Raw genomic sequence first — 23,070 nt, forward strand, 5'->3', positions numbered from 1 at the left:
GGTTCGAGCCCTGAATGCTGATTGGCTGATAGCCCTGGTATATCAGACCGTATAGCAAGGGTAAGACAAAACATTTACTTTAACTGCTCTAATTACGTTGGGAACCAGTTTATAATAGCAATAAGGCACCTCGGGGGTTTGTGGTATATGGCCAATATACCACGGCAAAGGAGTGTATCCAGGCACTCCGCGTTGTGTCGTGCTTAAGAACAGCCCTTAGCCATGGTATATTGGCCATATACCACACCCCCTCAGGCCTTATTGCTTAATTACCCCATTATCACAACCATCGTTACAGTTCAGACACCTTATGAGGCATTTTCTTTGCATGTGAAAATGCTGCTGCAGTAGTTATTCCTTCACTGCTGGAGGCACCAATGTCATTGTTCCAGGTCCTAGGCAGGCAGGTCAGAGAACAGCAGTGTACACAGACATGTTTATTCTTTGAAGACCTTACCTTTTTCTTGGCCTGTAGCAACTCCTGGTAGGCACTGGAACGGATGAAGCGGCTGTAGGAGTCACTCTTCATCAGCTTGAAGATGTGATCCTGTCAACCACAAGGAAATGTTTCAACCACAGTGATGGTCACGTTGTAACTGTCTGTGGACACAAATGTACTCAACAGTACAGTAGCTTATCCAGCTGATATCCCAAACACACTACAGGCATAAGTCAGTAACCTGCCTATAATTACCCTACAGTTCACTAACATATTACGACAGTGTTACCTGTGCGTCCTCAAAGGCATAGCGTCCAGGGTCCTTAACGTTCTGGGTGGTCTTGTCATAGCTCTTTGAGTCAACGTTGATGGCACTGGGAGCTCCAGAGGCCAGGAACTCCTGCCAGATTTCCTGAACCCGGGTCGGGACCTCCCGGATGGGCCTCTTCTTTACCTCCTGGACCGCTAGCCAGAACCTGCAGGACACAATATGGGGGCAGGGAATAACACAGTTGTATTTGGCATCATCATCATCATCATCATCATCATGATGTGGCCGGTGACACTTTGCTTCTTGAAAGTCCAGTATCTTGAAAACTTGACTGCTGACATTGTCACGCACTGATCTGTTTCACCTGTTCTGTGATTGTCTCCACCCCCTCCAGGTGTCGCTTATTTTCCCCAGTGTATTTATCCCTGTGTTTCCTGTTTCTCTGTGCCAGTTCGTCTTGTATGTTTAGTCAAGTCAACCAAGAGTTTTCCTTTTCTATTCTCTTTTGCTAGTCTTCCTGGTTTTGACCACTGCCTGACTCTGGACTACTTTCCCGCCTGCCTGATCATCCTGCCTGCCCTGACCTTGAATCTGCCTGCCCTTCAGTACCTATTGGACTCTGAACTGGTTTTGACCTTTTGCCTGTCCACAACCATTCTCTTGCCTACCCCTTTTTGGATTAATAAGCATTGTAAGACTCCAACCATCTGCCTCCTGTATCTGGGTCTCGCCTTGTGTCTTGATAGACATTCAAAACATTTTGGGACTGTATCAACAGTGGACAAATTAAAAAATACCAAAATATAATTTTGAGTGTATTTTCCCTTTAACTATAAACATGATCACTTGAACCCCTCTATGTTTGTCTTTCTCTATCACTCTTTAGGCTAATATAGGACAAGCAACATATTGTACGTGTGAATGCTTGTGCATGTCTTGTCCAGGATAAGCCATTTCCCAACATGGTTTCTTATAGGAATTTCTGTATATGTACTGCAAAGGTTTTGTCTGAAAATATTTGTCTGAAATATAAATTCAGTGCTCAGTTATGTCCTCTAATGGTGATAACATCACATCTAATTTTAGGGTAATTAATGTGACCAATTAGGTGTTAAATTCCACCTCTGACTTTGTTAGATAATAACAACACTCACTTAGTTACATTACCAGATTGACCTGAAGATTAGCTCTGGGCAAAACAGTTCAGACAAGTACCAGAAGAGGAAGTACAGGAAGCGTGAATGAAGTGCAAGGATAGGTTATGATTGTGTGTGAGAGAAAAGAAGTGAGAGTGTGTGCATGTGGGGGTGTACGTGCGTTAAATGTGTGTGTGTGTGTGTGTGTGTGTGTGTGTGTGTGTGTGTGTGTGTGTGTGTGTGTGTGTGTGTGTGTGTGTGTGTACTGTATCCCCTACCTCAGGTTCTCTGAGCTGAACTCAGACTCCAGGAACTTGAGGAACTGCTCCCTCCCCACCTGATCCTTGAGAACCTCGTTGATGCCGAACGCCCACCTCTTCACCCTCTGCTGACCTGGCTCCTTACTAGGGAGAGACTCACGCAGTCAGACATCACAGTGTACAGAGGGAAACCTCAGTGAACAGTTAACAGTACACAGTCCACACTACACAGCTGCAAATACTTTTATTACAACCTGACATCCCTCAGGAGATGGTCTGATCCAGAGCAACTAACAAATCATTTACTGGTACCACTTACTACTTGTACCAGTGTAAATCAACACAGAATAACCACAGAGATTTAATAATAAACTTGAAAAAGACACACCTAGCCTCCAGCTCCCATACTGCAGTGTCATCTGAGATCCAGGGGTTGGAGGGGTCGGTCGACGTGATGAAGGGGTCATATTCCACATACTGCTCTGTATAGGCCAACAAACTGTGAAGAAAGACACCTTACTCTTCAGTTCAGGCAGGTAGAGTCTACAGAAAACGTGACAATGTATCGTGCGGCCTGGGGAACTCAGGATATGACTAACATCAATGCTACACAGTATTTGATCTTCGAAGATAGCAGGAAGTGATGCAGTATCTTTGCTTTAACACAATGGTGAGTAACCCAGGCAGCTGAGAATGGGAATCTCTGTTCAGTGTTACATGACAGCACAAGAAATGACAATTAGCCTTAGTGCTGATGATACACAGCAGGTATTGTTTGGGCTAAACACTTTTCAAGGTTGTCTAAGCTCTTAATTGCTGGCGACATTAAGTTTTAGAGAGTTCATGAAGGGATTAATGGGGGGGGGGAATGAAGAGACGGAGAACTTCGCTCACCTCTCAGCCACTTTGGACATTTTCAGTCGATGTCTGTCTAATTGCCCTCCCCAATAATTGATCTGGAACAACATGGGGAAACATTATTTTGTGAATTTCTGGAAACTGGTCGAACTGACAAGACAGTAACAGTGTTGCCATCTTAAATGTACATTTGGAAAGAACAGTTTCTTTCCAAACATACATTTTGCAATGCAAGAGAACCTACCCTGGAAGTCCAGCAGCTTCTACATTACCTGGTCCTGTAGCTGCTCCTCTGTGGCTGGCTTGGCCTCTGGGGCAGGGGTGTGGGTGGGGCTGTGGGTTCGCACATCATTCTGAGGCCCATATACTGACTGAGACAGAGAGACAATCAGAACCCACCCAAAATCACATATTTTAAAATAACAGTGTTTCAGTTGACCTGTTATTCAGAATTAATGGATTTATAGAAAAAGTCACCTTTCTTGTCTTTTGGGGATTTTTCATTCTGGAGGACTTCTTTATGTCAACTTCTGTTGTGTTTACACATCCGGGCTGGAGAGCAACAGAAATGAACAGAAGAAAAACAAGCCCTTCAGGGAGCATTCTCTGCTTCTTCCTATTGATTCCCGAGCAGCTCAGGTAGGACTGTTTAGGGAACCCAGAAAACCAGCTTCTTCTATTGCACTTTGCTACACACTCAGTCAAACATGATCTAGTAAAATATTAATGTAAAACATATTGTCTGTGCGTCCTGCATGATCAAACCAGGGGCACAATTAAGGTATCCTCCAGGACCACGGTGGCTAATTGGTTTGACGAGGCTGCTGTGAAATCAGAAAGGAACCTGATTATAATGTTCCAAGCATGCATGAATTGATCCTGTTATTTTCCAATTAAGCTCATGGAGCTGGATTTTTCCAGGGAAGCGGCTCCATTCCCTAGTGGAAGATATTACTAAGAAGGAAGTGTGTCTGAATGGATGATGAGGTCATAAAGACCCCTGGAGAGCTGCAGGTGAATACATCATTTTTTAGGAATTGACGGTACAATAATAACATTTTGATAATACGGCAGGCAAAGAAGAAAGACAAAAAGCTCTGCCTTTACCAAGCAAAAAGTTGTACGATTATCCAAACCCCTCACATTATTCATATTAAACATTATTCACATTGAACATTATTCACATTGAATAGAGAAATAAATTGCTTCGTAGACTGAAGAAAGCACAGGTTAAGTTCTTTAACATTTACAAAAATCATTGAATAAAAACAAATCTATTGTAACGGTCCTGACCTGTTTTATGTTGTTTTTGTATGTGTTTATGGTCAGGGCGTGTGTTTTGGGTGGGCAGTCTATGTTATCTGTTTCTATGTTGGTTTTGGTTGCCTGGTATGGCTCTTAATTAGAGGCAGGTGTTTTGCGTTCTCCTCTAATTAAGAGTCATATTTAGGTAGGGTGTTCTCACTGTTTGTTTGTGGGTGATTGTCTCCTGTGTCGTCGAATGTATGTACCATACGGGACTGTTTGGCTGTTCGTTTATTTTGATGTCGTCTGTTTCCTGTCCGTGAGTTTACGTTTAGTTATGTAAGTTTATGTTCAGGTTTCGTCAACGTCGTTTTCTTGTTTTGTATATTTGAAAGTGTTTTGTTTTTCGTGTTGCCATCGTCGTTGTAAATAAAAAGATGTCTTATTTCCCGAAAGATGCATTTTGGTCTGATGATCCTTCTCTCCTCTCCTCGTCCGAGGATGAGGAGAGAGACAGCCCTTACAGAATCACCCACCACGCTAGGACCAAGCGGCAAGGGAAAACTCAACGGAGTAAGGGACAGGAGAAGAAGGAGCAATGGACATGGGACGATATATTGGACGGAAAAGGTGTCTACACATGGGAGGAGATCCTGGCTGGTAGGGATCGCCTCCCATGGGAACAGCTGGAGGCACTGAGGAGAGCAGAGGCTACCGGAGATTATGAGGGAACGCGTCTGGCACGGAAGCCCAAAAAGCCCGTAAGTAACACCCAAAAATTTCTTGGGGGGGGGCTAAGAGGTAGTGGGCCAAGGGCAGGTAGGAGACCTGCGCCCACTTCCCAGGCTTACCGTGGAGAGCGGGAGTACGGGCAGGCGCCGTGTTACGCAGTAGAGCGCACGGTGTCTCCTGTACGAGTGCATAGGTCAGTGCGGGTTATTCCACCTCCCCGCACTGGCAGGGCTAGATTGGGTATTGAGCCAGGTGTCATGAGGCCGGCTCAACGCGTCTGGTCTCCAGTGCGTCTCCTCGGGCCGGCATACATGGCACCTGCCTTACGCATGGTTTCCCCGGTTCGCCTACATAGGCCGGTGCGGGTTATTCCACCTCCCCGCACTGGTCGGGCGACCGGGAGCATTCAACCAGGTAAGGTTGGGCAGGCTCAATGCTCAAGAGTGCCAGTACGCCTCCACGGTCCGGTATTTCCGGCGCCACCTCCCCGCCCCAGCCTAGTACCTACAGTGCCTATACTACGCACTAGGCTACCAGTGCGTCTCCTGAGCCCAGTTCCTCCTCCACGCACTCTCTCTGTAGTGCGTGTATCCAGTTCGGTGCCTCCAGTTCCGGCACCACGCACAAAGCCTCCTGTGCGTCTCCAGAGCCCTGTACACACTGTATCTTCTCCCCCTACTAATCCTGATGTGCTTGTCCTCAGCCCGGTGTCACCAGTGCCGGTACCTCGCATCAGGTATAGAGTGGGCTTTGAGAGTACAGTGTGCCCTGTCCCTGCTCCCCGCACTAGTAGGAAGGTGCTTATCCTTAGCCCGGTGCCTCCAGTTCCGGCACCACGCACCAGGTCTACAGTGCGCCGTATCCGGCCAGAGCCATCCGTCTCCCCAGCGCCATCTGAGCCATCCGTCTCCCCAGCGCCATCTGAGCCATCCGTCTCCCCAGCGCCATCTGAGCCATCCGTCTGCAATGAGCCTGCAAAGCCGCCCGTCTGCAATGAGCCTGCAAAGCCGCCCGTCTGCCATGAGCCTGCTAAGCCGCCCGTCTGCCATGAGCCTACAGAGCCGCCCGTCTGCCAGACAGGAGCCGCTAGAGCCGCACGCCAGACAGGAGCCGCTAGAGCCGCCAACCAGACAGGATCTGCCAGAGCCGCCAACCAGACAGGATCTGCCAGAGCCGCCAACCAGACAGGATCTGCCAGAGCCGCCAACCAGACAGGATCTGCCAGAGCCGCCAACCAGACAGGATCTGCCAGAGCCGCCAACCAGACAGGATCTGCCAGAGCCGCCAGCGAGCCATGAGCAGCCAGAGCCGTCAGCCTGCCATGAGCGTCGAGAGCCGTCAGCCTGCCATGAGCGTCGAGAGCCGTCAGCCAGCCATGAGCGTCGAGAGCAGTCAGCCAGCCATGAGCGTCGAGAGCCGTCAGCCAGCCATGAGCGTCGAGAGCCGTCAGCCAGCCATGAGCGTCGAGAGCCGTCAGCCAGCCATGAGCGTCGAGAGCCGTCAGCCAGCCATGAGCGTCGAGAGCCGTCAGCCAGCCATGAGCGTCGAGAGCCGTTCAGTCAGGATTTGCCTGAGTATATCAGCCGGGACCTGCCCCTTGTCCCGGTGCTGCCCCTTGTCCCGGTGCTGCCCCTTGTCCCGGTGCTGCCCCTTGTCCCGGTGCTGCCCCTTGTCCCGGTGCTGCCCCTTGTCCCGGTGCTGCCCCTTGTCCCGGTGCTGCCCCTTGTCCCGGTGCTGCCCCTTGTCCCGGTGCTGCCCCTTGTCCCGGTGCTGCCCCTTGTCCCGGTGCTGCCCCTTGTCCCGGTGCTGGCCGTTCATTTAGGGGATGTTAGTTTTAGGGTGGTCATTGGGAGGGGAAGACAGAAGCGGGGAGTGACTATGGTGGTGTGGGGACAGCGTCCAGAGCCTGAGCCACCACCGTGGTCAACTGCCCACCCGGACCCTCCCCTGGACTTTGTGCTGGTGCGCCCGGCGTTCGCACCTTGAGGGGGGGGTTCTGTAACGGTCCTGACCTGTTTTATGTTGTTTTTGTATGTATTTATGGTCAGGGCGTGTGTTTTGGGTGGGCAGTCTGTTATCTGTTTCTATGTTGGTTTTGGTTGCCTGGTATGGCTCTTAATTAGAGGCAGGTGTTTTGCGTTCTCCTCTAATTAAGAGTCATATTTAGGTAGGGTGTTCTCACTGTTTGTTTGTGGGTGATTGTCTCCTGTGTCGTCGAATGTATGTACCATACGGGACTGTTTGGCTGTTCGTTTATTTTGATGTCGTCTGTTTCCTGTCCGTGAGTTTACGTTTAGTTATGTAAGTTTATGTTCAGGTTTCGTCAACGTCGTTTTCTTGTTTTGTATATTTGAAAGTGTTTTGTTTTTCGTGTTGCCATCGTCGTTGTAAATAAAAAGATGGCTTATTTCCCGAAAGCTGCATTTTGGTCTGATGATCCTTCTCTCCTCTCCTCGTCCGAGGATGAGGAGAGAGACAGCCCTTACATCTATGCCATGTATTTTGAATTTCTAAGATAAGATCAACGTAGGTTTTTGACAATGGATATTTCTGAGCATGGTATGCATGACAATACACAACAATATCCACAAACAGAAATACTAAGTTAGGGTATCGATTCAATCCGTATTGCGGAAGTTCAGCGCTATAGCGCGATTGAAATTTAAAGGCAATGTTCTGCATTCGTGGAGACTGCAATCACGGTAAATGCTACATATCTCCACTCAATCGGAAATTAACTTAACATTTCAATCGCGCTATTGCGTTGCAGTTAAGTGATACAGATTGAATCAATCCCTTACATGCTGACCACACCGCTCACGTCGTGTCAGCGAGCGTCTGCATGGCCAGGTGCTAAAATAGAAATTAGTTCTATTTGTGACGATCAACGCGCTGCAAGTCCGGCCTCTCCCATCTCCTCATTGGTTTTTAGGAGCATATACCCACGTGGGTGATTGAAAGATTAACTGTGGTCCGCACTCCAGTCGGTTGTAGTAATGCACCATAAAATTGGTTGCCAACTGTCATATAAAGTCCAAAGAAGAAAAAGAAGCCTGAAGGAAGGAGGAGAGATGAGGAGAAATGAATTCGGTTTACTGTTTTATGTGTGGTTTAATTGTCGGAGTAGTGGAACTTGTGCATTTCAGTTAAAATAACAAACCAATGTTTATATCCCAGGACAAATTAGCTAGCAACGGCAAGCCAGCTAGCTAAATTGCCATAAATGATTCATGCTTTTTGACCTGTCCCCAAATTAATATAATTGGTTTCGAGTTTGTTTTGATGTCCTGATGTGGGTGAACAAAATCAATGTGCACGCGATGGCGGACTGTCACGTTGGCATGAAGGATCGGGAGACAGACGCAGGAATGCGTAATATGGGTTTTTATTAAGGCCCAAATTACACGTGCCATGTAAAGGTACAGGGACGAAGACCAAACAAACACAAAACACAGGGTAGAAACCCAACATAAAAGAGCGAGGAGTACCTCGAATAAATAACACATGCGCACAATGATTAACACACGGGACGAGACCCGTAATCATCTGCACAATCCACAATGGCACGAAAGCCAAAATACACAGCACAGGTACTCACATGCACCAACGGACATTGTAACAATAATCGACAGCCCAATGGAATCCAAAGGGCACACTTATACAAGTACTAATCTGCCACGATCGTTTGAATAATTGGACCAAGGCGCAGCGTGCGTAGATTTCCACATAATATTTTAATAAATGAAAATCACCAAAACAAAATACATACAGAAACGAAACGTGAAGCAAATGCAGGGCTAACAGGCACTACACAAAAACAAGATCCCACAAACAACAGGTGGGAAAAGGCTGCCTAAATATGATCCCCAATCAGAGACTACGATAGACAGCTGCCTCTGATTGGGAACCATACCAGGCCAACATAGAAAACGAAAAACTAGAATGCCCACCCTAATCACACCCTGACCTGACCAAATAGAGAAATAAAAATGCTCTCTAAGGTCAGGGCGTGATATAATCAGTGGGAACAGGGGACAAGTGTGCCTAATGAAAGTTCCGGAGGGATCCGTGACACAGACGCACGCGCGCGTCCGGTTTGGTCAGCATGTTAGGCTCCAGTTAGCTGTATTCTCCAGAGGAAGATTTGGCCAAACCTTGTAGCTAGGTTTTATGTTATGGAGATAGTGTAACTCTTGTAGCATGAGATTTTAAAAGCTCAATAAACTCACCACTGGTCTGTGCACATCCCAAAACGCTCTTTCTTGACTATCGAGAATTTTCCTCTCAATCTTATCTCTTTTCTTGTCAACTCTGAGGACAAAGGATACACAGTACAAGCAATTACTTTTTAGGTCTTTTCACAAAACCATATTTGGTGTAATATTCATGTTTTTTCTTTGACACTTCCCCTGCCTAAAATGTGGTGTTATTAGGAAACTGCTGAGAAATGGTAGTTAAGAGATGATGGCACATCCGTTATAATGAGTAGGAGTGTGGTGATCAACTTAACACTCATCAACACATAGTAGATTTGTTTCATTTGGAAACTTACTTTGCTTGTGCTTCTGCTTGCATAAATATGAACTCCCATTTTCTGGCAAATGCTCTCTGTAGCCTCGCTAAGCTCTCCTGAAACAACAATAACCATAAAAAATCCAAACTGTAAATCTAGCCAAATAATGATTTGTCTTATCTCATGACATGATATAATATCACAATAATAGCAACAGAACAAAAGGTTTTCACTTTGAAGATATAGGCTGATAGCACTAGCATCCTTAACACTGATAACATCCTAAAGAGATGAATATACAGGCTGATATCAATGTTAAGGATGCTAGTGCTAACACACTACAGAGACAATGACAATGAAGAGAGAAGACCTACTGCCTCGTAGTCTGCCAGCTCCAGACGAGCTTTGTTTTGCATTGTTCTTTTGCAGAGGTAAACGGCTGGGGCACAGAACACAGAGGAAGAACAAATCAATCAGAAAACAGAGAAAACTACTGTTGACCAGATGCTGTTTTACAGATAATATTTTTACTTTGCCAAACCCTTTCTGCATCAGCTGCAGTCTACGCCACAACATTGATGTCATTCCATAACCAGAGTACCATGTGGCATGTAAAATGGTCTTAACAACATCCATCGCTGCTTTGAGGATGCAAACGGATATCTATACGGCTGGAGGGGTTGTCGCAACTTACAAACAAATACATATATTCACACATTGAATTGAACAATTGCTTCTGCAAAGCCATTTGGGCCACAATGTACTGCATGTCAGATGCTACACAAATAAAATACATTTTGATATTATCATGTTGATGGTTACATTCAATGCTCTGTACAGACTTCCATCGTGTAAAACTATTCACTACTGCTAAGACACACTTACCATAGTCTGTATTCTCTGGTTCCCAGCAGTTTGACGGCCAGAAGTAGGGGGTCTGGGGACAACGATTGTGAGGAGGAAATAGTGAGGGACAAGGCAGCTAAAGAACTGAGACACCTTGATCTAAGAACTGATCTAAGAACTGAGACACCTTGATCTAAGAACTGAGAAAACTGGATCTAATAACTGATCTAAGAACTGAGACACCTTGATCTAATAACTGAGAAAACTGGATCTAATAACTGATCTAAGAACTGAGACACCTTGATCTAATTGACCTAACTGAGACACCTTGATCTAATAACTGATCTAAGAACTGAGACACCTTGATCTAAGAACTGAACTAAGAACTGAGACACCTTGATCTGATAACTGATCTAAGAACTGAGACACCTTGATCTGATAACTGATCTAAGAACTGAGACACCTGGATCTAATAACTGATCTAAGAACTGAGACACTTTGATCTAATAACTGATCTAAGAACTGAGACACCTTGATCTAAGAACTGATCTAAGAACTGATACACCTTGATCTAAGAACTGATATGAGAACTGAGACACCTTGAGCTAAGAACTGATCAAATAACTGAGAAACCTGGATCTAATAACTGATCTAAGAACTGAGGCACCTTGATCTAATAACTGATCTAAGAACAGAGACACCTGACTTAAAATCCCTGTTATTTCTCTAGAGCGAGGCACTTTAGTTGCCTCAGTAAAACATCCAGCAATATAACTGGATTAGGTGTAAAATATAAAGCCCATAAGTGCCTGTGGATAAGCGCTCAATAAAGACATATGAATCCTAGTCCTCCATGTGTGGTCTGATATGGATTGGATCAGATATGGTAGACAGTAGGAGTACATTATAGTACACATAAGAGCTATGCAGCCTATGAATTCACTGTACCTGAAACCTGTAGAAAGTGCCATCGTCTTTCAGTGTGAGTACATGGTCTGAAATGGGGAAGAAGTAGCCGTGGGCAGCCATCAGGGTCCCCAGGTGAAGGGCCTCCACTGGACAACACAAATAAAATCCTATAATTTCCCACCACAACACACCTAATATTCCCACTGTCCCCTTTGACACACCTCACTTCCCCCCTTCACCGGGGTATGGTAAATGAGGTCAGTATAGTACCGATGGGGATGTTTACCTCATATGCCATACACTTGTCACCTCTCCTAATGTAAAATTAAACACATTCTATTTTTATCACTATTTCTCTGTATCTAGAATGTATGTAAGACTCAGCTATGCATCAATAAATTATCACTCATTCATGTTTAAAGACATGTTTACTGATAAATGTGAGTGCCCTTCAAGTGTATTTGCATGTGGATGTGTGTGTTTATGCATGTTGTGCTTGTGTGAGATTGTTAGTCTGCATGTTAGATGCAATGTTTTGAAGCGAAACAGCAACACACTGTAGAGATATAATAATTACAGAAAGAGCCAGATAGTCTTCTGTAGGGAAGGTACACACAGATTGCATATATTCAAGCATTCTGAGAGTGGATTTGCACATTCATCTAAATGAATGTCTGGTTAGAACTTCACACACAGTGGATATCAAACAGGCTTAAAGACCAATCCACTCACCCACCCAAAATAACTTTAGTCTACTCAATGTTAATATTTCTTTACTTTTAACAACTTTATGGATTGTTAGCACATAGCCCTAAATCATGCATTTATTACCACAAATTGTGGTATACCCAGAAGTATACAGCTGCTCCGTAGGCTAATCGGATTCATATCCTAAACTCAAGAGGGAAAAGGATGAAACAGGAAAATAAAAAATATTATTTCTTAAACTGGAATAGAAATTAGTGTCTGGCTTGGGAAGAGTATCCTCAAATTGTTATTCCCTAGCTAAAGTACAGCTGTCTGACTTTATGACCCCCGACTCTACTCGTATGCCCTGTAATCGTCTTTAAAATGGCTGAGCCATTAAAATGTACACTTCCTCCTAAATACCCTGCAGACTGGAGATTATAATTAATTTGAGGTCATTTCTGTACTAGTATGTGGCTATGGGTGTATTGGTACCGTCCATTTGTGTTCTATAACATTTGTAACCAAATGTAAACTTTTCTCACAGGACCATTGGGGCCTCCAACAAGATTCTCTCAAGCTGAAACTGTGTTTCAGTGCAATTTCCTGCTCTTGTGAGACCTTGTCAGTGACGACACAGTAAAATGAGATTCCTCAATCAAACCCCTTGAAGTCAAGCAATCAAAAGGTTTCACTCAGAGCTCTACCCTTTCAGTCTGAACCTGTTTCCTGCTGAGGCATAGGAGCAGGTATTTCACCCTGGCTACAGTCCTTTTGAGAGTTCTCCAGTGCTCCAGAGTCCATGCGTGGTTTATGAAGTACTATTGAGTCAGCTTTGTGTTAGAAAGTGATAAATGTGTCACTAATGCGGGGGAATCGACCCATCCACACCAACGCATGCACCAGAATGTACACACACACACGAGCTCTCCTCTAAATCAGTGATAGGTGTTATGCCTATTGCCTCCCTTTGTCCGCCATTGAAAAGCTTCCCTCTGAGTGACCTGACCTAAAGTGGCGGCGTCTACTAGGCTACAGTATATACATGTCTTAAAAATCTATTGCTTTAGAAAAGCCTGCTACTGTACACTGAGGTTTTAGAGAAACAAAGTTCTCCACTATGTTACAATGATTCTAATTAGTCATTGACATGTTAAATTAATACAACATGAAAGGAACTTCTCCAGAGTAAGGGTGGTATAGAGACCTTGGGACTACAATGTTTTTGTCAAAAATATGTTAGTCACATATAATTGATCTTTCAATGGTTCTTCATATGTCTATGAAGTACATTTGAAGTGATTTTATTTTTAACTTGGTGCTTTAAGGTTCTATCTATCTGCAATCCAATCACAAGTCTGAACAAATATAGACGGACCAATCAGAACACATCTTTGTCATCTCCCTCTAAGTATGGTGTAGGCTAGTCTAGCCAGCAATAATGGCACTTAAGCAAAAAAACAACACTGTCAGAAATCTTCAATTTTAGGACTTTAATGGGTTATGAGAGAAGAATTCCCTACAAAACAATTCTGAGATCTGGGATGTGAAAACTTTGATTTTCAGTATCTCAGGACTATGATTTAAACATATAGAACCTTATAGTCCCAAGGTCTTCGATATGTCACATACCGTTCAAAAGTTTGGGGTCACTTAGAAATGTCCTTGTTTTTGAAAGAAAAGCACATTTTCTGTCCATTAAAATAATATCAAATTGATCAGAAATACAGTGTAGACATTGTTAAAAACCTCTACGGACCCCCCATCCCGGATCATCCTCATCAAAAAAGCTGACTAGCATAGCCTAGCCTAGCGCCACAGGGATATCATATAATATAATTTCATGAAATCACAAGTCGAATACAGCAAATGAAAGATAAACATCTTGTGAATCCAGCCATCATTTACGATTTTTTTAAATGTTTTACAGCAAAAACACAATATATATTTATATTAGCTCACCACAATAGCCAAACACACAATGCCATGTTTTCACCGCCAACATAGCTTTCACAAAACCCACAAATAGGCCTAGAAGGCCAGCATCCCGGAGTCGCCTCTTCCCTGTTGACGTGGAGACTGGTGTTTTGCGGGTACTATTTAATGAAGCTGCCAGTTGAGGACTTGTGAGGCGTCTGTTTCTCAAACTAAACTCTCTAATCTACTTGTCCTCTTGCTCTTGCTTGTCCTCTTGGCCATTTCGAGCCTGTAATCGAACCCACAAATGCTGATGCTCAAAATACTCAACTAGTCTAAAGAATGACAGTTTTATTGTTTCTTTAATCAGGAAAACAGTTTTAAAGCTGTGCTAACATAATTTCAAAAGGGTTTTCTAATGATCAATTAGCCTTTTAAAATGATAAACTTGGATTAGCTAACACAACGTTGCCATTGGAACACTGATAATGGGCCTCTGTACTTATTATCTTGCTGATAATGGGCCTCTGTACTCTTATGTAGATATTCTATTAAAAATCTGCCGTTTCCAGCTACAATAGTCATTTACAACATTAGCAATGTCTACACTGTATTTCTGATCAATTTGACAGACAAAAAAATGTGCTTTTCTTTCAAAAACAAGGACATTTCTAAGTGACCCCAAACTTTTGAACGGTAGTGTAACTGTGAATGATTCACTGTTTCACATATCTAGTGTCACATAACAGGAGACATAATAGGACACTAATAAGCATGCATTACCTTGATCTTCAATATTCAGGTTTTTGATCATCCACTGTACAATGTCAGAACCTGGAATGGAAAACCACATACATAAATATACCCAAAGCATACTGTACAGCACCTTTTAGCCCAGTGATGTAAACTATAGACATTATTAAAGCACATTTTAGCCCAGTGATGTAAACTATAGACATTATTAAACCACCTTTTAGCCCAGTGATGTAAACTATAGATATTATTAAAGCACCTTTTAGCCCAGTGATGTAAACTATAGATATTATTAAAGCACCTTTTAGCCCAGTGATGTAAACTATAGACATTATTAAAGCACCTTTTAGCCCAGTGATGTAAACTATAGACATTATTAAAGCACCTTTTAGCCCAGTGATGTAAACTATAGACATTATTAAAGCACCTTTTAGCCCAGTGATGTAAACTATAGACATTATTAAAGGGGCAAAATGGGATTGCTACATCCATTTGTGGACTTATAGATCAATGATATGTACCCACTAATTCTTGAAGAATATGAGATAAATGCCTCATAAGCTTAGTTCAACTGTCATACCCCATCACAACCCAAAATATAAGCTTGTTTTGCTCCATTGTTTGTAAACAATGTTATTTTAAATAAACATTGCATACTCTCACCACATAGTTAAAACTATAATTTGGATAGTATTGACGGTCAGTCCTTGCATCCGAAGCTGTATCTATGGATTTAAGAGTGGTTACATTTCTCCAGCCCCTTCCCTCATTTGTTTGCAAAACATTGGTGTTGTGTTTGTTTTGTTACTGTTTGAACTCCAGATTGCCCCTTTAATACAACAGAGTCGGCCCATTAATTACATGCAAATTCCTAGCATGTGGTTGGGTAATTGGCAGTCCAACACACTATGCTTTTATTGCCATTAGAAACCACCTACCTCTGTTCTCATTCATACAAATTACACGCCTGATAGTGGCTGGAACAGTCATGGCAGAACCTAATGCTAACTAATGCTTAGGACAACATGGCTAGTACATATCAGAGCCATATATTTAGAATGGATTTAAAGCCATCATTAGTGCACGTAAATAAAAATGATCTTACAAGTAAATAATCTCAACAGCCCACAATATTGAGTGCAACATCTGGCCTCAAGCCATCTTCACACCCCAGCTCAACCACTGGTTTTCACATGGCTTAGATAGGAAAGTTATTATCACTGTGTCTCTCTCTCCATCTCTCCTCTCTAGGTGTGGTGTAAGAGATGGACAGAAGGTGTTATGTGAAGAAAATGGATCAGCGGGGTCACCAAGAGATGGAGTGACTCTCCACACCTGTCTCTTTCTTCCACTGTCTCTGAGATGAGCTCCTGAGGACTCGCCACGTCTTACCACAACTTCAGAAAAATAGGCGGATTGCAGTCTCAATCACGTACAAGCATTTGTTTTAAAACTGTGGTTAAACTATCGCAAAGCAGAACAGTAATGATCAAACGCTTAAATACATCTTCGGAATGTCTGATCCTTTTCTTGGCGTTGTACCTGGATTGCATTTCTTAGAACCACTTTTGCAAAACTTGAAATACAATTGTCATCAATGAATACAGAATTCCCTGTAAAGTGTTTGTTCAAAGAATATCAACACGTTGTTTTCATCAGAAGAGAAAATATTGTGACCTATGTTGGTCTTGTAGTCTTAGCTGCTGCCACTAGACCACATATAATGCTGCAGCATGGGTTTGACTCCGGGCCACTACCATTTCAGCAATTCTCTTATTATTTAAAGATATATAGCTCCAGTATCTTTTCTACATACTTTACATTTGTTTTTTTGTTGTTTATGTTTACATTGAAAGTGTGTATATGTACATTTTTTGTGTTGTAATGCACAAAACGTTTAACCCTGCCACCTAACGCTGTCACGACCCACAGTTTGGGAAGCACTGTTTGAATTAACGCTGTGTTTCTGCTTGCTGATGGAAAGTCAAAAAACCTGAGTAGACCAGCCTATGTATTGAATACATGAACATGTATTGTGATGAGAATTGGATCCTGTACACTATGTGCTTACTTTCCATTTTCTTTTTGAACATGAATGATATTTGATGTGTATGAAATTGTTTGGTGAATTATGCATAAAATTTGAGTATTTGCCCATAATTCTGCACATTTTAATTGTTGTATGTCCAATTGTGATCATCGACTGCAAATAAAATGTATTGATCAACTGGGATTTATTTTAAGACAGGGTTACTTTCTGTTTTGTCAGGTTAGACTCAAGAGAAATGTTTGTGTTCATCTTTTTTTCATCAAAAGAGCATCTGTTGTGTTCTTTTGATGAATGTGTTTATCAAATGCATTTACTGTTTTGAAAAAGGCCACAAAGTTCGATGTCTTGAGTACACTGTTTTGAAAATTGATAGCATTTAAAAAAAAATGTGTGTACCCTATTGAGAAAAACTGTAAGATAACAGCCAATTAGCATTAGCATATCCAGATAAGATTGATCATGGATTACCATCATTAATACACCCAGTAAGATTCACACCTTCAGCAATGACTCACTTTCTAGGAGGTTAAAATAGTGAGATGTGTGAGGTAATCCACTGCAAGGCTATTCTGAAAATAGTGTAATATTATGACAGCATGTATGCCATCGGGAAAGTATTTAGACCCATTGACTTTTACAACATTTTGTTAGGTTACAGCCTTATTCTAAAATTGATTAAATAGTTTTTTATCCTCGTCAATATACACACAATGACCCATAATGACAAAACAAAAACAGGTTTTTATACATTTTTGCAAAAAAAAAAATGTAATCAGAAAAGAAATATCACATTTACATAAGTATTCAGACCCTTTACTCAGTACTTTGTTGAAGCACCTTTGGCAGCGATTACAGCCTTAAGTCTTCTTGGTGCTACAAGCTTGGCACACCTGTATTTGGGGGGGGGGGGGGGGGGGTTCCCATTCTTCTCTGCAGATCCTCTCAAGCTCTGTCAGGTTGGATGGGGAATGTCACTGCACAGCTTTTTTTCAGGTCTCTCCAGAAATGTTCAATCTGGTTCATGTCCGGGCTCTGGCTGGGCCAAAGACATTCAGAGACTTTTCCCGAAGTCATTCCTGCGTTGTCTTGGCTGTGTGCTTAGGGTCATTATTCTGTTGGAAGGTGAACCTTGGCCCTAGTCTGAGCGCTCTGGAGCAGGTTTTCATAAAGGATGTCTCTGTACTTTGCTCTGTTCATCTTTCCATTGATCCTGACTAGTCTCCCATTCCCTGCCGCTGAAAAACATCCCCACAGCATGCTGCTGCCACCACCATGCTTCACCGTAGGGATGGTGCCAGGTTTCCTCCAGACGTGACGCTTGGCATTCAGGCCAAAGAGTTCAATCTTGGTGTTATCAGTCAGAGAATCTTGTTTCTCATGGTCTGAGAGACTTTATGGGCCTTTTGGCAAACTCCAAGCGGGCTGGCATTTGCTTTTTCTGTGGAGTAGCTTCCGTCTGGCCACTACCATAAAGGCCTGATTGGTGGAGTGCTGCAGAGATGGTTGTCCTTCTGGAAGTTTCTCCCATCTCCACAGAGGAGCTCTTTCAGAGTAACCATCCCCATTGGTCACCTACCTGACCAAAGCCCTTCTCCCCCAATTGCTCAGCTTCCAAGCTTTAGGAAGAGTACTGGTGGTTCCAAACTTCTTCCATTTAAGAATGATGCAGGCCACTGTGTTCTTTGGGACCTTCAATGCTGCAGACATTTTTGGGTACCCTTCCCCAGATCTGTGCCTCGACACAATCCTGTCTCGGAGCTCTACGGGCAATTTCTTCGACCTCATGGCTTGGTTTTTGCTCTGACATGCACTGTCAACACTGGGACCTTATATAGACAGGTGGGTGCCTTTCCAAATCATGTCCATTCAATTGAATTCACCACAAGTGGACTCCAATCAAGTTTTAGAAGCATCTCAAGGATGATCAATGGAAACAGGATGCACCTTAGCTCAATTGCAAGTCTCAAAGCAAAGGGTCTGAATACTTATGTAAATAAGGTATTTCTGTTTTCTGTTTTTAATATATTTGCCCAAATTTCTAAAAACCTGTTTTCGCTTTGTCATTATGGGGTGTTGTGTGTAGATTGATTAGATTGATTAGAATAAGGCTGTAGCGTAACAAAATGTGGGAAAAGTCAAGGGGTCTGAATACTTTCCGAATGCACTGTATGTATGATGCATATGTATGTATGTATGATGTGTATGTATGTATGTATGTATGTATGTATGTATGTATGTATGTATGTATGTATGTATGTATGAAAATACCCTAAATAAAAAGGTGACATTCTGTATTGTCGCTTCATACTAACATTTTATCTTACATCCCGAACGCTTGAGTGTAGAGCTGTAGCTTCACTGTCCAAATAAATATGGAGGGGAGTGTATACGTGTCTCAATTAACACACTATTATACTGCAGCTACTACTAAACAGGGGGCATTTAATTTTTACTGAATGCTGAGCAGCACTGAATAAGACTGAACAGAACAGCTCCTCCATTCATCCTGTGGCTGTGCTGTTCATTTAGTCTTTCTATGGACTTCATCTTGGCCCCAGAGTACTTTACTGTTCCAGGATCACCACTCACATTACATCAACTGTTCTGCTTGTATACGTATTCTAGGGAAGGTCGATAGTGACTTCCTGAATAATGGCAACTCAGACGAATAATGACAACCCATATCTGTTGTTATCCTGCAAAAGGAATACGCATACTCCACTTTTGCATAAGGTATTAAAGAGAACAAAACACATTTACATTGCTATCTTGCCTTCAAGTTTCCATTGGGTTCAGTTTTGAGTGTTGTTTCTCAACCTTAGGTTCTCTTTTCAGAACTCTGCACAGCTCCCTGCAACATTATGATTCATTTTGGTATTCTGTTTCCTCTGGTTTAGGTGTACGGGTTTCACAACCACGGATAGCTCTCCAAGTCAGTCAGAAGCCAGAAGACTTTATTAGCTATCATTACCATTTCACCGTTTTCAATATATTACAACACAAGCTTTAGGTAAGATGTTTACCTGAAAAAACACTTGGAATCTTGGATAAAAAACTTTTCACAGTGCGGATAGGAATTCCATTCTTCTCATCCTGCATGCGGGCTATTACGTCCTCCATCTGGAAGAAAAGAGAGAAGACATAATGTTAGAAATGATCAGTGGAAATATAGTCAGGAGACTGGGGAAAGTGTTCGGAAAAGGCTGCTGTTGTGAATGGCCTCTGTGACACAGCTCTGGGACGTATATTTGCAGCAGACCCACTGGGCACAGACGGCAATTCAAGGTCTATTCCACGTTGGGTAAACGTCACTTCGTTGAAATGACATGGAAACAACGTTGATTCAACCCGTGTGTGCCCAGTGGCAAGACACTTCTCATATCAATGTCAGTTCATGTTATTGGATTAGTGATCATTTAGTTTATCAACCCTAATAGCTAAGTGTCTGCCTAATATTTCCCAATCCTATGCGTCTTAAAAAAACTGGACAAAACAAGATGTCACAAAAAAGACATCAGAGAAATATAAAAGGACATTGTGATGACTGAATCACACCTTCAAGCTAAAAACTAAAAGAAATGTGACATGACAACCTGGGTAAAAACAGACATGCCACAGAAAGGCAGATCTGCATCGCAACTCTCCAGGATTGGAGCATTGCTCTGCGCTATGGCTCAGCTGCCCTGGCGGAAGGCCCTATTTCCAGAAACAGACAGGACAGAGTGAAGTGAAGCGTGGCCCGGATTCGTCAGCCTTCACGGATGGATGCCAAAAGATATCCCAAAGTAGCCCTCTGGCATAAATAAATACAATGTAAGAATGTGACACACACACACACACACATATACACACACATAAACACACACACACACAGACACAATGCAATGCCTGCTGTTCTATTTCTACTCTATAGACTTCAATGTACGTCCCATATACTGTATCATATTGGATAAATAATTGGTAACCATTAAGGTTTGTTGGTTAGTGTTGGTTACAAAAGCACATTTTCAAGCCTCGTTGATTGCATTTAGTTAATTTGACTGGCTGCCCTGTGCCTCATCAACTCTCCCCCTCAGTCTGTACAGCACAGGTGTCAAACTCATTCCACGGAGGGCCGAGTGTCTGCGGGTTTTCGCTCCTCCCTTGTACTTGATTGATGAATTAACATCACTAATTAGTTAGGAACTCCCCACACCTGGTTGTCTAGGGCTTTATTGAAAGGAAAAACCAAAAACCTGCAGACACTAGGCCCTCCGTGGAATGAGTTTGACACCCCTGCTGTACAGTATCTTGACAACTACACTCCGTAAATATTTTCTTCTGGCAGCTGTCCTCTGGAAGGGATTTTCATTGACTGTATCTGTGAAAGGAACCGCAGGACCACATTGTCTGATGCAAAAGTTGAGGGATATTTCTTACAAATACATGGGCCTCAGACTGAAAATAACAAACACAATAAGAAGGCCTCCTTGCGGAGACACCTTCACTCATGTTCTCCCAGGCCCAGAACCCAGGAGACCTGCAGCCCCACTCCATAGCACTCTACTATAAACCATTCCCACTGGTCACAGGTACAGCTCGTCACCTGTGATGAGGGATAGAGGGAGGAGAGAGAGGGAACAAAGACAGAACAAATGATAGCACAACATAATAACATGACATCTCCTATTCATTCACATACTGAAGAATAATGGATCAAGGTGTAATGATGAAAGTATGCATATATGTCACAACCTGATCTGTTTCACCTGTCTTTGTGATTGTCTCCACCTCCCTCCAGGTGTCGCCCATCTTCCCCATTATCCCCTGTGTATTTATACCTGTGTTCTCTGTTTGTCTGTTGCCAGTTCGTCTTGTTTGTGAAGTCAACCAGCGTTTTTGTATTTCAGCTCCTGCTTTTCCCCAGTCTCTCTTTTCTCGTCCTCCTGGTTTTTGACCCCTGCCTGTCCTGACCCTGTACCCGCCCGCCTGACCACCCTGCCTGCCCCTGCCCCTGAGCCTGCCTGCCTGCCGTCCTGTACCTTTGCCCCACCTCTGGATTACTGACCTCTGCCTGACCTGACCCTGAGTCTACCTGCCTTCCTGTACCTTTGACCCTGTTGCTCTAATAAACATTGTTACTTCGACACGGTCTGCACCTGGGTCTTACCTTGATTCCTGATACATATAACTGTACATTTATGAAATATGGATTATGATACTGATTTATCTACTGACCAATAGAATAAAGGGTAAATACATAACAATAAATATTCATACCTCCACTCTGTCATATTCAGCCCCCCTTCTAGATATAGATGGCAGGCACCCCCCGAAGGCCTCCCTTCACAGCAACATTACCATAATGTTATTCTTACAGTGGTCATTTGCAAAAATGCTGTGGCTGAGTACCTGAAACTGCCATGTCTCAGTTACCATTACCTAAGCATTGGATCTTTGTACAATAGTCTAAAATAGAGGTACTTACTGAGAAATGGTGTTCAATCATCAGATATGTCCAATGGCGGTCAGTGCAGTTTAAGATGAGGGAGGACGGCCTTATTTCTATTACAGCTTATTGGATGACTCTCATTCATATTCCATTCACCCAGTTCAATGTAACAGCGATAGGTTTAGACTACTACATGATACTTTAATTTTCCCTATACCCATCATGAGGTTGCTACAACCTAGCCTATGAATGAAAGTTTACAACGCAGGTGCACGCAGGTCGAGACAAATTTGAGGTGACAGACAGTGACATTCAATACCTCCTTGCACACTCTTGCCTGCATCTAGCTGATATAGAGTGTAATCATTAATTCAACAGTTGCAAACAAGAGTTTCTACTGGACAAATGTATACCCGTTTTGTTCCATTTGCTTCCGTTTAGATACATTTATCAACAGAATCGGCGGAATGAATACACCCCTGCTCATACATAGACAGAGTTCACTCTCATAACAGCCACGTTGTATTCCTTCTCTTCCCTTTGCTTGTGGACTTCAATGCACAACACCTCAGCTGTATGTGATCAGGTGAAAAAACCTGTACAAACCAAACCTCTACACAGCCTACATTGTTGTCACCATATTAGCTAAAGTAACGTCATAGTCAGCAGAGCTAATAGAACTAACGCGTTAGTAAAACCGCTACAATCATACAGTAGCGTTAGTGTACAGTCAGTAAGCAGTTACACCAGCGGGCCCCGGTGGCAATAAATTAGTAAAACCAAAAGCTTACCTTGACTTGGAAGAGTTCCAGTGTTGTGTTGGATAGTCATAGCCAGCTAGCTAACATAGCATCCCCTCTGTTTGAGCAGGGTGTTACAGTAGGATAAACTAGCTAGCTGCACTTTTTAAATGTTTTACCATTTTAATTTGTATGAAATTCACTGAGGAAGATTGTCCTACCCTTCCTCCTCTGAGGAGCCTCCACTGAAGGCGATGATTTCATTTTAAGTCACAATGGACTG

The 23,070-nt window shown here is 43.0% G+C and overlaps 1 protein-coding gene across 2 annotated transcripts in view; it reads right to left on the bottom strand.

Moving 5' to 3' along the window:
* Positions 1 to 23,070, bottom strand: part of LOC129836416 (regulator of G-protein signaling 7-like) — a 53,721-nt gene that overhangs the window by 4,694 nt on the left and 25,957 nt on the right. For both annotated transcript variants that reach the window (XM_055902538.1, XM_055902539.1), the window contains 14 exons: positions 19,640 to 19,736; positions 14,597 to 14,647; positions 11,249 to 11,355; positions 10,340 to 10,391; positions 9,829 to 9,893; positions 9,494 to 9,570; positions 9,171 to 9,252; positions 3,442 to 3,516; positions 3,237 to 3,335; positions 3,001 to 3,062; positions 2,495 to 2,605; positions 2,125 to 2,250; positions 729 to 915; positions 458 to 547 (listed from right to left, as the gene is read on the bottom strand). In XM_055902538.1, the coding sequence (XP_055758513.1) occupies positions 458 to 547; positions 729 to 915; positions 2,125 to 2,250; positions 2,495 to 2,605; positions 3,001 to 3,062; positions 3,237 to 3,335; positions 3,442 to 3,516; positions 9,171 to 9,252; positions 9,494 to 9,570; positions 9,829 to 9,893; positions 10,340 to 10,391; positions 11,249 to 11,355; positions 14,597 to 14,647; positions 19,640 to 19,736 (1,281 nt within the window). The remainder of the gene's footprint in view (positions 1 to 457; positions 548 to 728; positions 916 to 2,124; positions 2,251 to 2,494; positions 2,606 to 3,000; positions 3,063 to 3,236; positions 3,336 to 3,441; positions 3,517 to 9,170; positions 9,253 to 9,493; positions 9,571 to 9,828; positions 9,894 to 10,339; positions 10,392 to 11,248; positions 11,356 to 14,596; positions 14,648 to 19,639; positions 19,737 to 23,070) is intronic.

The sequence above is a fragment of the Salvelinus fontinalis genome, chromosome 37, assembly GCF_029448725.1.
Source record: "Salvelinus fontinalis isolate EN_2023a chromosome 37, ASM2944872v1, whole genome shotgun sequence".
NCBI classification, from domain to species: Eukaryota; Metazoa; Chordata; class Actinopteri; order Salmoniformes; family Salmonidae; genus Salvelinus; species Salvelinus fontinalis.